Genomic DNA, 14,534 nt, shown 5'->3' with positions numbered 1-14,534 from the left:
TGTGTCTGAGAAAGTTGATATTTTCTGGCAACCTTAATTCTGGATTTTGATTCATCTATCCTGGAATTTCATGTAGTATATATACCCTGAATTTAAGTTAAATAATGACAATGTATAGCCTTATAATACTTTTTCTAGTCTTAAACCAAGCAGTTGTGCCATGTTCTGTTCAGACTACTGTTTCTTGGCCCTCATATTGATTCCTCAGTAGACAAGTAAAATCATCTGGTACTGCCATTTCTTTGAGGGCTTGCCATATTTTGTCTTGATCCACACAATTAAAGGTTTAGTGGAGTTAGTGAAGCAGAAGTAGCATTGGACTTTTTGTTTCATTGCCATATAGAGGGGCAGCTCATCTTTCTTTTGGCTTTGGCCCAATATTTGTAATTGTTTCTGCTATTCTCCATTAGTGTGTTAGACCTGATTTAAGTGACTCATCTTTCTATGTTATATTATTTTTCATTTTAATACTTTCAGTGAAGTTTTCTTGGCAAAAATACTGGAGTAGTTTGACATTTCTATCTCCAGCGCCTCACTTTTTGTCAGAACTCTTCACTGTTACTTATCCATCTTGCATAGTAACTACATGGCATAACTTATAGTTTCATTGAGCTGTGCTGGCCTTCAGTGAGGCAGTGATCCTATCTTCTCCCATATTAATCATTGTATACTGATTCTATGGTTTCTATTATCTATTGAACTCCAGGTCTTGTTCTTTTCTTCTTTAGTGAGTTTGGTATCTGGATTATTGATTTCCTGGCTATTATTCCTTCCTCCTATACTTTCTTGGGTACCTGAATATTTAAGGTAGTTATTTACACCTTTCAAAAGTAATCTATGTTCTTAACTCTAATAACCTCCATTTCCACTATACCTCATCTGCCTCCTTCTCCCTCCTTTATATCTTGAGCTTCATTATCATCTCAAACTATTCTTCACACTATTGACCTTTGGGAGATTTTCCAAAGAGCACAATTTTCAGTATTTCACTTTTTTCATTGCCATACTTCTCTTAAACTTGCTTTTTTTGTCTCTAAGTGCTCTTCTTACTGCTTTTCATTTTGTTCTCTTTGAAGTGTAAATTTTATAGTTATTCAGTTTACCAATGTGTTATTGGTGCCTCTTTACATGCAGTATTTGATTCCTTGGTTATTTCCTTTTCTTACTTACTTTTTTAAAAAATTGGTTTCTTTTGCCTATAAATTTTCTCAAGTTTCTGTATCCTTAAAAACTTTCATCTGATTCAGTTAACTTTTCAACCTCTTGTCTATGTTTTCCATCTCATGGCACTACTAAACTCCTAGAAAAAATATTTTTCACTTTCTCCTACTTCTTCCTTACCACTCATTCACTCTTGCAAAGTAACTTCACAACCCATATTTCTTCTAACATTACTTTCTCAAAGATCACCAAATGAATTGTCTTCTCTCAGTTGTTATCTTTCTTGACCTTTTATAGCATTTGGTACAATTGACTAGCTCTCTTGTCTTCTTTGACATTGTTCTTTCCTGATATTCCCTATCTGTTTTTATCTCCTTACCTCATTCTTTCTGCCTGCTAAAGTTATTTCTTATAGTAATGCCACCAGCTTCTTTTAGTTCAATCATCCTTAAAAAGTCTAATTCCAAATCTAGATATTCAGACTTTTCCCCCTATCCCATTCCTGTTCCCTTGCCCCCAATTCCAGTCACATATTAGCAACTGCTTGCCAGACTTTGCTACTTGTATTTTATCAAAAATTTAATTAAAATTGAATTCATAGAATTTGATAGAAGGGATGTCAGTAGTGTCTAGTATGTAGTTCAGCCTATATGTGAAAAGGATCCCCACTAAAACATACACAACAAATAATCATCTAGCTTTTGTTTGAAAAACCTTCAGGAGAAAGAACCCATCATCTCTAGAAGACTGTTCATGACACTTCGGGACAGTTGTTTGTTGTAGTGGTTTATGAATTATCAAGGACAGAGTAAAATAATTAAACCTTACAACTTTCTGCATATTAAAAAAATCTTTTAATATTCATTATGTCCTTATTTTTTAATCACTTGTTATGATCACTAGATTCTTGATTACCTCTTCTAAAGAACCTGAATAGCAGTTAGTTATGTAAGAGAAAAACCAGAAAGAGGTAGTGTTTTGTTTTTTCAAAAGTTTTCATATTTCACATAATTATGAAATTGTCTTTTACCTTGTGATTTCCTCCATCTCCCTTGTTAGCTTAAGAATTCTTCCTCCTTGACTTCAGCATTATTGCAGCGACTGGGAAAAAAAATAGCTGTGTACTCCAAGGTAGTAGATAAATGTGAAAGGGTGGAGTATCCAAATCAATCTTGAATAGGACTAGGTCTGGGGAATCTGTTCTGACAAGTAATGGAAAGCATCTCCTTTTTGGGTTCTACTGGGTGACATGGAAGAAGGGCACATTGTTGTGTTGTTTCACTGACGTGCAGCAAAGTAACACCAGACCATAGATTGCCTGGATGAAGAACTTCTGTGCTCAGGCACTCCAGATGGTGCTGAGGCTTGCTTATCTGTCCCCTGCATGGCTTTCCTTTAAAATGGTTCCTGTAGGGAGCAGCTAGGTGGCACAATGGATAGAGCACTAGCCTTGAATTCAGGAGGACCCGAGTTCAAATTTGGTCTCAGACACTTAACACTTCCTAGCTGTGTGACCCTGAGCAAGTCACTTAATCCCAGACTCAAAAAAAAAAAAAAAAAAATTGGTTCCTGTAAATTGGTAGGATGATGTCATCTTTTTTACTGAGAAAGTTTTAATGCTACTCATTCCCTAGTAAAATAAAGTTTCAAATTACTATCTCTAGTGTTGAAATCTTGCCACTATTTGGATTTAGAGTTCAAGTCCCAGCTCTGTTATTTCCCACATGGATGATCTTGGGCACTTGTATGAGCCCTCATCTGAGGATGGTGAATTTGATACAAACCTCTAATAGTCCTTTGACCTTGAAATAGATTTTATTACACTTGATGCCTACTTTACTCATCTTAAAGTAGGAACATTTGGGAAGATATAATGGGAATGTATGTTTAGTTCTTTGTAAGTCTTAAATCACTATAAAAAGATAAGCCGTGATTATTGTCATCCTCATTTCTTACCTCTTGAAGTTCTTTTAAGGTTCAGCCTTTGTGATGGAGCTTTTTATACATGTATGCATATATGTACACACAAAAGATAGCAGAAAAATAGGAATAAGACTTTTTTCTCTTAACTTAAAATAGAGTGTAAATACTATATATACTTCCAGCTTCATTTAAAAAAATGTAAGATACAAGTATATATTTTTTGATATGGTTACTAATGTATTAAATTACTTTAAAAAATCCTTTGATGTCTGTCTATAACTAGTTGAACTTTTTACTTCTTAACAGCAAGAGGTTGAAAATAATTGTATCATTGTCACACAGTTTCCTCTTTTCCACAGGGTTATTGAGCAGCTTGGTGGGAAGCAGCTGGTAATGAACCATATGCATCATGAGGACCAGCAGGTTCGCTATAATGCTCTTCTGGCTGTGCAGAAGTTAATGGTTCACAACTGGTATGTGAAAGCTTTTTATTTTTTCTACTCCATCTGAAATTTCAAGTGTTACATTCTGTATTCTGAAAATTTTTATTTAAATACCTTAATAAGGACAGTATTAGTATGGGGTTAAAATTATAGAAATATATTTAGAATATTAAGTAATAAATGGCTGTTTTAAAGATAACTGTTTTAGGCTCTCTGAAAATATGTATTAGTGGTATTTTTTTTTGAACTGATAAAACTCTTTTTGGGGTATAAATTTAATTTTGATTTTGAAGGGTTGAGTGAAATCTAAATTGCTTCACAATTAAACTTAAACACCATTTATTCATGACTTTAAAATCTCTATATGGTTTTGAAATCTTTAATTTTACTTTACATGTCCATGTTACTGGATTTTATCAGTTAAAGCATGATAATAAAACAATAAATATGTTACATATATATGTATATATTGTCTTTGTGTGTTAGTAGCAGATGTTTTGTCTTCTCCCTTTTTGCTTTTCTAGTTTTTTTTTTTTTGAACCAAATCATGACCATTTTCCCAGATGCAGCACCAACAGTTTCTTCTGAGGGCAGAGGCTAGTTATTTCTTTTTTGGCTTTAACATGTCTTGGGTGTCATCATTGGTCCATCTATCTTCTTTTATGTACAATGTTTTCAAAATAGTATCAAATTATTGAAAATATTTCTGAAATTTGCCACTTTTAAGCAAATATGAATTCACATTGAGCTATTTTTACACTGCTATTGTGAAATATATTTAGTGTAGACTGAACAAAATTTCCATTTCTGAAGACAAGAATTAATTTAGATTTGGGATGGATTTAAAAAAACAAAAAACAAACCTCTACCATTGTACTATATATTATTATGGTAGACTAGTAAGGAGGGGCTACTGTTGGATTACACATTAAGCATTTTGATCTTAACCACTCAGAAATATCTGTGATATGATTAGCAAGTAGACAGTTATACCTAGGAAGGGTAGAGAAAAAGGAAAAGATACAGATTTCTTATTTTTCTCTCCCCTCCCAAAGTATAAGCAGAGAATCAAAGTAGAGGCCATTCTGGAATGGTGTTTCATTCATCCAGCATTAAAACATTATAAGTCTTTCTTTGAAGAAATGATCTACTTTAACATTCAACTTTTGTATAACTATAATAAATTGTTTCCCTTTCTGGAAAATATATTTCAGAATTGTGTGTGTGTGTGTGTGTGTGTGTGTGTGTGTGTGTGTGTGTGTGTGTGGTGTTATACATATCCATTGGCTACACACATACACCCCCCTCTACATACACATAATTAATATGTCATATATTATTTATAAGTATATACTTGTATGCATGTATATTATATACACAAGGTAAATATGCCTGTATATGTGTCTATATGTATACATAATTCACATTATAGACATATATACTTATTTGTATACACTTAAAATGATTCATTGCAAATCCAAGCTACTTTTGGATTGTTATTGATTTAAGATTATCTATACCTATATCTTCCATTTCAGGGGACAATTGATAGTTAGTGGTATAGTAAAACTAGAATTCATTTGACTTCAGGTAGACTTGAGAAGCATGGAGTGTAGATAGAGAGATTTAGAATCAGAAAATCCAGATTCAAATTCTGCCTCGGATACTTAATAGCTATGTGACCATGGTCAGATCCTTTAAAGTCTTTGATTTCAGGCATCTTTCTGAGACTGACTTACTAAAATTTAGATGGTGTTAAAAATCTGTCATTGCAGTGACAGGATCATAGCTCATTGAATACTGACATAGACTTTACATTCAAATTTATTTTCAGTACTTTTGAAATTGTTTCATTATGCTTGTGGCACTAATTCATTTGGATTTCATTTATGAAGTTCAAATCTAAATTTTTCTAAATCTATTAAGGCAATAAAAGGAGTTTATATAATCTATCAGAATACTGGTATGTGTTGTTTGTGGTCTGTCAGTTTCCTGATTTTTTAAAAAAGAATCATTGCAGTAATTTGAAGTGATGAGAACAACCAATGCCCTTTAATCCTTCTCTAAATTCCACATTTTGAACTTAATCATAAGAGATAAGAGGCTGCAAGTAAGGCTCTGTGTGTTTGTTTGAGGACTCTAGTGTTGGGGTCTGGAGTAGCCTTTATGGCCCGTAAATGATAGAACATTATTAGTAGATCAGATCTCAGTTCACAGCCCATATTAATGATATGAATGGTTGTTGATCTCATCACAAAGATACAACTAGTATATCCTGGTACTTGGAAGAGTATTAGCCTTGTGCCTTACGTATAGAAAATTATACAAAATGACAACATACTGTTAGAGTGAATTGATAGTTAAACCCTGGATGTATAATTTTACATTATAAAATTTCATCATTTTTCTCCTACAGAATGATTTTAAAATCTAATCAATCAGCTCATAATTCAGAAGCAACATTCTGTGCATATGGAAAGCTCAGGACATCAGGAAAGAAACACTGAATTTTGTAGGTAGAGGTTGATAAATGAACTCCTTAATACATAGATTTCTTAAAGAATCACCTACACATTTTGAATTTTTCTTTAGTTCTCCCCCCATCCCCAAAAGAATCATAATAGGCAATAAGTACTTTGATCCACTACATATTTTTCTACAGGCATCAGAATTTCTACAGTAGAGGTAGGTACATTGAAATATATAGAGAAAGAAATTTTAAGTATGAGAAAAAGTATACTAAGGCAAATAATTAGATGAATTTTTTCCTGTTCTTCCCCCAGATAATTTTCCAGTCCCTTTCTAGGTTTAGTTATTCATCAGATGATTCTGCAAATATTTATTAATGCAAGGTATGGACTTTCGTGTTGGGCTGAATATGAGATACCAGGAAGGCTCATTTAAACTCTAGGAAATTCAAACTGACTTGATTTTCTTTGGGCAAGAAAAATCCATAGTGACTAGATTGAACAATTTCTATTTTAAAACATATGGGGCAACTAAGTGGTTCAGTGGATAGAGTACTGAACCTGGATTCAGGAAGATTCATTTTACTGAGTTCAAATTTGGCCTCAGGCACTTAGTAGCTCTGTGACCCTGAGCAAATCACTTAACCCTATTTATCTTAGTTCTTCATTTATAAAATGAGCTAGGGAAGGCCAAGAAAATCCCATTTGGATTCATGAAGAATTGGACAAGACTAAACAACAATAATAACAATTTAATTATAGACCTGAGACTGTCTACTTTGGAACATTAATGACTTGTAACAATTTTCCATTCTTATCATCATCGAGATGTCTTTGTCAAGGACTAATGTTCTGTGACACTTTTTTAGAACCTGTTTAGAGCTATTTAGATATAATCAATCTTTCCCCTCCTTCCCCCCAGTAACAACTAATTCAAAACAACTAGCTATTACATAAAAAGCCCTTATGTGTCTGTAGAGTAAGATTTGTTTAATGTGCACATCAAAAGAGAACTTCACATTTTCTGGATCTCTGGATCTTCTCTGAACCTATAGATGAGAGTTAAGACTGTGAATATAAGTAGAATGGAATTTTTTTTTTTTGTGGTCAGAAGACTTTTGTTATCACCAAACATCTAGCAGGAGTGCTTTGCATGGAGCAAGAGTTTTATATTTAGTTTGAATTAAATTGAGACACATTAGCCTGAAGTGGTATTCTTCATGCCAGTAACGATAACATTAAAGTAATAATAACTAAAGGAAGACACAGTCATTATATAGGTTAAAAGGCAGAGCAAAGCATAGAACTTAGGGTTTATATCTCCTTGTCTTCTTTCTAACTTTTTATTCCTTTTCACAATTGAATACATGGTTATGATTTTAATAATGTTATAGTTATTTTGTAGGCATGGTGAATACAAATATAGTGATTAAAATTATGATGCTTCAATTGGATCTGAATAAAGACACTATAGATTTTTCAATATATTAGTAGCGTTAACATCCTAATGATGAAACAATTCCATTTGAATTTTCATATCCTAAATCTTGTTTCTGACATTTTTTCAGAATAATTTAGATCTTGTTCATCTAGTCAAAACTTTTGATACTATCTCTACTGGGGGATGATCTTTTAAAAAGTATAGTTATATGTATATCTTATACTATGTTTGCATTTAGAGAAAGGAAAAAGTTAAGAACTTGGTTATAAAACAATTCAAATTTAGATAAATCATATTACTTCTAGCTGTCATAAATACTGCAAACCATGGTGATGTGTAAGTTGAATTCCTTTTGAAGCTTCACTAACTTTTTTGTGTACATAATGAAAGATATTATTTTATATATTTCATTCTGAGATTAAACACTGTCACTGCTCGTATCAATGTAAAGCAATATATAATGAAAGAGAGTACTTTTCTCTAATTCTCTCTAAACCTACTTTCTTTTTTATAACTCTCAGGAATAATGAAGAATTAGTGGTTATTGTTTTTAAAGATATGCTATTGACTAGATGCAAAGTATATTTTATTGTTCTTCGTTCATTTCTGTTGTGCTTGACTCTTTATAAACCCATTTGGGGTTTTCTCAGCAAAGGTACTAGAGTGGTTTACTATTTATCTCTCCAGTTCATTTTTACAAGTGAGGAAATTGAGCCAAACAGGTTTAAATGGTCTTCCCAGGGTCACAGAGCTAATATGTATCTGAAGTTAGTTTTGAACTCATATCTTCATCCAGCACTCCATCTGCTAGGCCACCAAGTTGCTGTTAAAAACATGCTGATTTGCATTGGTAGAGAGTATTTACTTTTTCTGTGAATGAGTTCAGTATACAATGAAATCAGAATCTATTTCTGTATCCTTGGTTCTGGGGATAGAAAGATAAAAAAAATAAATAAAATCCCTGCCTTCATTGAACTCATTCTACTGTGAAGATGCATTATATACACAAGATAGGGGAGTATTTTGCAATATATATAAAGTGATTTTAAGAGTGAGAAAGCACTAAATGGTGATGGGGCTGGAGGAGGAAGAATGACATATTGGAGATGAGAGTTATGTTTTGAAGGAAGGAAGGTGTGCATCCCAAGTATAGATCACCTTTCAAAGGGCACCAGCATAGGAGCTGGGATGTCATGGAAAGTAGCTAGCAAGGAAGTTTGGAATAGAGAGTGTATGGAGAGAGAATAATATGAAATAAATATGGAAAGGTGAGTGAGAGCCATACTTTTTGGGATTTTAAATGCCAGACTGAGGATTTTGTTTTATTCTAGACTATACTATGATGTGCAGTTAAATACCAGAGAAAATCTATATTACAAAAAGGAGAGTAAAATGTTCATAAGCAAGGCTTACTTTCTACCTAGACATGGAAGACCAATTGGAAAAGAGAACTGAAATGGATTTTGATTAATCAGCAAGTGCTATTATATATCAATTTATAATTCTGTCATAGTTATTTCTTGCCATTTAAAAAAGTGGATTCAGGAGAAAAGGTGCATAATTTGAGTTCTTGGGAGACTCTATTAAGTCTTGGGTCTTGGGTCTCTACTAAGACCTCAATACATGTATAGATGATTTTCATAAATACTTTATATAGATGGAATTTAGCATGCGGTTTAATACTTGTTGATGTTTTTTGGTCATTTTTAAAAAAAATAAAAAGGCTTGGAATTTTTTTTATGTTTTTAGTTCTCCCCCCCCCCCCCCTTTTCGATCACTTTTTGTAAATCTGTACTTCAATTTCATTGAAATTGTTCTAATCCTACATGATATTGTTTTTTGTCATGTAGTCTACTCCACCTGCTTTTCCCTTCTGGCTATTTTTACTTCCTCTGTAAGCATATTCAGAACTTTGAAGCTCAAGTCAATGACTGCTCTTTGTTGGTAAAAAAGATTGTTATAAACATCTTTGCTATTCTCCTGTTTTTATCCTTATATTTTAAGGATGACTTTGCTCATTGAGTAGCTCATCAAACTTTTTCAACAATAGTATAACCTCAACTGCATTTATGTTTTGACTGTATTGCTTTAGTTTTCGTCATTTTTAAAAAAATGGCATTTGATTTGCCTCAAGTATGTAAGAAATTATTGTAGGAAATACTATAATCTGTCCCTATTTGAGTTCCAGTATATACAATCTGAAAATACATATCTTTTATTTATTTAAAACTCCTTCTTTTCTCTTCTTCATTGAATATCAGATGTCTTTCTCCCAGTATATTCTCTTTTATCACTTCCCAAGGCAAACTCTTCTAAATGCACCTGTAAGCTCACACCATCATGCCTTCTTTAGTAGATTGCCCACATTCATTGTCACTCTTTCAGTAATCCTTAATTTTTTTTGCTTGTTTGCTGATTATTATTCTCATTAACATAGACTCACAGATGTCATCCTCCACTCCTAAATCTCATCACTTCTCCACTCCTATCCCATATTCAGTCTTTTAACATGATCCAGCATTTCTGCCTTCAGAACATCTCCCCTGTGTATCCCCTCTTGTTTCCTTATTCACTGCTACTCTTGGTTTTACTCTTATCATCTTATGCCTAGACAATTGCAGTAGCCTCTTTATTGACCTTTCTGCTTTCTTTTCTCCCACTTCATCAGACTGCCTTCCACTCAGTTATCAAATTAATCTTCTCTCACACTACTTCTGCCTTTTCTCTTTGGTACATTTTAGGGGTTCCCTATTGTCTGCAGAATCAAGTAGATTATGATGATGAGAGCTAACATATTTACAGCACTTGTTATATCTAGGCATTGTGCTAAGCACATTACAATTATTATCTTATTTGATACTCACAACAACTTTGGGAGGTAGATATTGTTATTATTCTCATTTTGCAGATTGGGAATCCAAGGCAAAAAGTGACTTGCCCATAGTCAGCTAGTAATTGTCTGAAAACAGATTTGAACTCAGGTTTACCTGACTCCTCCGCTTTAGCATTTAATCCACACTACCATTCTAGTCATTTTCATCTCTTTCTTTTCTTATATTGTGTGTTTGTCCTCTGTTATTCCTTGAACAAAACACTTTTATCTTTTTACTCTGAGCTTTTTCACTGGCTTTCTCCCAGGCCCAGGATTCTCTCCTTTCTTCTACTACTTGCCTTCCGTAGCTTCCTTCAATCGCAGCTGTTTCACATTCTGCAAGAAATCTTTCTCATTCCTCAAACTATTTTTTTTTTTCAGAGAGAAGGCATTAATATTATCTTGTTTGTAGATCAATTGTTTGCATGTTGTGTTCCTGATTAGGTAGTAAGCTTTTTTGAGGGTAGGGACTGTTTTTGCCTTTCTTTATGTTGCCAGTGTTTGGCACATTGCCTTACACATTAGTAAGCACATAACAAATATTTAGTAACCCATCCCCCACCCCAATCCAGCTATCTTCCTCTAGTTATCACCTCTTATGTCTTCTCCCTTTGATGGCTAAATTCCTTGAATAAATTTTCTATACTAGCCATATTAACTTCCTCTCTTCTCCACCTTTTTAAAAAGTCTTTACAACTGTTTTTTGATCTCATCATTCAGTTGAAATTGATCTCTTTAAAATTAACATTGATCTTTTAATTGCAAATCTAATGGCCTTTTCTCAGTCTTATCTTTCTTGATCTTTAACCTTCCTTTCCTTTAGGTTCTTTCTTCTATTTCTTGACACTGCTCTTTCTCAGTTTTTTATTCTAAACTCCTAATTCTTCTCACTCCCCCACCCCAATCCCACATTCAGTCTCTTAACAAGTCCTATCATTTCTATCTTTAAAACATTTCCATTTGTGTCTCTCTTTTCTTTGACACCGCTACTACCTTATTTTTCTGACCACTCTTTGGTCTCATTTGCTGGATTTTCATCTAGGTTACATTCACTAACTGTAGATATACCCCAAGGTCTTTCATTGTTCTTCTTTTTTTTTTTTCCCCTCTTCTCCCTCTAAATTAATTTGCTTGGTGATCTTATTAACTTGTATAAGTTCATTTTTCAGTCATCATCTTTATGCAGATTATTCTCCAACCTGTTTTTCCAGTTCCAACATCTCCCCTCACCTCCATTTTCACATCTTCAGCTGCCTAGTATATATCTTTAATTGAAGTTCCTATAGACAGCTTGAAATTGCTATGTCTGAAAGCAGAATTCACTTTTTCCCCAAACCCACCCTTATAAATATTCGTATTACTGTTCAAAGTACCACTATTCATCCCATTTATAACCCTTGAAATTTCACTTTCATTTTTCTTCCCTCTATCCCTATATCCAGTCTGGTGCCATGCCTAATGAAGACCCCATTGCAACATTTGCCATGTAGTCTCTACTCATATAACTACCATCCTTGTGCTTTTTCTCATTTCCGGCCTGAATTATTTTAACAGTCTTCTGGTTGATTTCCTTACCTCAAGCTTTTCCTCACTATTCTATTCTTTACTCAGATGTCCAAATGATCTTCCTAAAGAACAGACCTGACCATGTTACCCTTCATTCCTCCAACTCAATAAATTCCAGTGGCTCTTTATCCCTTCCAAAATTAGATACAAAATTGCCTCTTCCAAACTATTTCATTTACATCTGCTACTCTCCATATATTGTATAATCCTTGAGGCTCTCACATAACACTTCATCTCTTCATTGGCTCTTTCTTGTGATGATGGGTAAAATTTGAAAGAGCTGAAAAAGCAAAAGTCACTTGGGGTTAAGTGACTTGCCCAGGGTCACCCAGCTAGGAAATGTTAAGTGTCTGATTCCAGATTTGAACTCGGGTCCTCCTGCCTTCAGGGCTGGTGCTCTATCCACTGTGCCACCTCACTGCCCCAGCAAAAGTCTTAAAGCTAACAGGGGAGCCATTGGAATTTGATGCTAACTTTCTACTTTCCATCAGTAGTTCCTCATGGTTTGAATTCCAGGATCATTTCATCAAGCTGTTTAACTCAGCTTTGGCTACTCTAGTTCTCAACTCCCTAGTTAGGATAATTATCTAACTTATTCCAGCCCATAAGTAGGAAGTCAGGAAGGTTTGAAAAGACATGAGTGGTGTTGAGACTAATGGAGCACATATATGACAGAGGAACATTAAATTAGAAAGGTCATTGTAATCTAAGAAGCAAACTGAGAAGGTGGGATGGCAGGCTTGAAGATATCATATGATGATGTCATATGAAAGTGGTTTGAAAGAATTGGGGTGGGAGAATGGTTAAACTTAGAAAAGAAGAATTGAGACTGGGAAATAGAGCCCCAAGGCTTTAAGTATTTTAAGGGCTTTCATGTGGAAAATAGGTTAGACTTGTACTGCTTAGTCCCAAAGGATTGAATGAAAAGCAATGGGTAGAAGTTCAAAAGAGGCGAGGTTAGACATTAAGAAACATTCCTGCTCTTTCCACCACTATCTTTCTTCATGTGGAATTGGAAGAGGAAGGTACCAGTAGGACTGAGGGCCACTTAGGAATTTTTTTCCCGTGGGTTACTATGGACAAAAATTTCATTACCAAATGGGCAGTGTGCAGGTAATGAGCCTTTTTCTAATTTCGGGTCCTTTTTTCTTCTTAAGTCATCTAAAAATTGAAAGCCATTTATTCATTCTGTAGTTGGGATCATGCCTGAAGCTTTTTCACTAAACTAGAAACTGGGAGAACTTGGTTCGTTGTCATCGACTTCAAGAACTCAGGGTTACCTCCAAAGCACCACAAAATTCCTTAGAATAGGGCTTTTGTGCAGAGTTATATTTATGATATCAAGAAATCATTTTACTTTGAAAAAAGGATTAAAGGAGGATAAGGAAAATTTGGTAAATCTGAGAAGATGAATGTTTTAGACTAAAAGCTAATTATTATTTTGGATATATTAGTGTTTTCTTTTAATGCATTATGCACACATTTGCCTACTAAGATTGAATTGATACCATTAATTTCTTTTAACAATTAAAAGTTGTGGTTTGGAGGGAGAGAAATTAATAGTTGTGTTTCTAATTCTTTTAGTTTGTTTGGGGAAGCTGTAATCTTACTGTATCATCAGTAGATCAGGTTAATTTTTTTAAATATCTGGAAGCCTATACTGATATGGTGAATCTACTTGGTGCTTTAACTACCATCTCTATCATCCATCTGTCTGTCTATCTTTTTTTTTTTTTTTGTTTTGTTTTTTAATTTTGTCTGGCTGTGTGATAGCTTATTTATTTTTTTTTTTTTGACAAAGATATGGAATGGTTTGCCATTTCCTTCTCCAATTCATTTTATAGATGAGAAAACTGAGGCAAACTGGGTTGAGAGACTTGCCCAGGTACACAGAGCTATTAAGTATATAAAGCCAAATTTGAATTCAGAAAGATTCTTCCTCACTTTACTTACTTCCTTACTTGCCCAGGTTCACAGAGCTATTAAGTATCTGAGATCAAATTTGAATTCAGGAAGATATCTTCCTTATTTCCTTACACAAACATGCACATCTACATACATGTGGAGAAAGAGCCACAGATAATTTGAAACTCACTATCTGAAAGTATGCATTTTTGAAGCCACAATTTTTGCTTCTGAAAGAGGTAATGCTTTCTTGAGTCTATAATTTGTCAAGTTTAGGTAGTAAAATTACATGTTTAAGGAGAAGGCATAGTACCTTTTGTAGATAATCAAATCCTTAAGAAAATGTTGATGTTAAGGCTTTGGGGGTTCAAGGTATGATGACTGAAGTAATATGAATGCAGTTAGAAAGCCCTTAAAGTCACCCCAGCTGCCCAAAGCATAGCTTTGTTGAGCCATAAAAATCAAACCTGACTTTTTTTTTTTTTCTCCTTTAAGCTTAAAATAAATGTTTCCCTTAAGCAGAAATTTTGTAATGGACAATCTAGCTGTGTATAAACTTCTTATTGTAATTCCCAGTCTAGCATGAGAACTTTGACTTATTTTAGCATTTTATATGATAACTAAGTTAACCACAAAAAAAAACTTGTTATTGACTGCCACAGATTTGATTTGGATTTTGTTCTGTAGCAAAATATTGCTATAAAAAAATTTAAAACAAAGCATATGTATAGCCTGTTATTCAGGTATTCTTTAAT

The 14,534-nt window shown here is 33.8% G+C and overlaps 1 protein-coding gene across 5 annotated transcripts in view; it reads left to right on the top strand.

Moving 5' to 3' along the window:
* The window catches only part of ATP6V1H (ATPase H+ transporting V1 subunit H), a 106,349-nt gene that overhangs the window by 73,029 nt on the left and 18,786 nt on the right, over positions 1–14,534 (top strand). For all 5 annotated transcript variants that reach the window (XM_074278323.1, XM_074278332.1, XM_074278349.1 and 2 more), the window contains one exon: positions 3,444–3,557. In XM_074278323.1, coding sequence (XP_074134424.1) covers positions 3,444–3,557 — 114 coding nt within the window. The remainder of the gene's footprint in view (positions 1–3,443; positions 3,558–14,534) is intronic.

The sequence above is a fragment of the Sminthopsis crassicaudata genome, chromosome 1 (assembly GCF_048593235.1).
Source record: "Sminthopsis crassicaudata isolate SCR6 chromosome 1, ASM4859323v1, whole genome shotgun sequence".
Lineage (NCBI taxonomy): Eukaryota > Metazoa > Chordata > Mammalia > Dasyuromorphia > Dasyuridae > Sminthopsis > Sminthopsis crassicaudata.
Note: the sequence above shows the minus strand (reverse complement) of the source record. Positions and strands in the feature narration are given on the sequence as shown.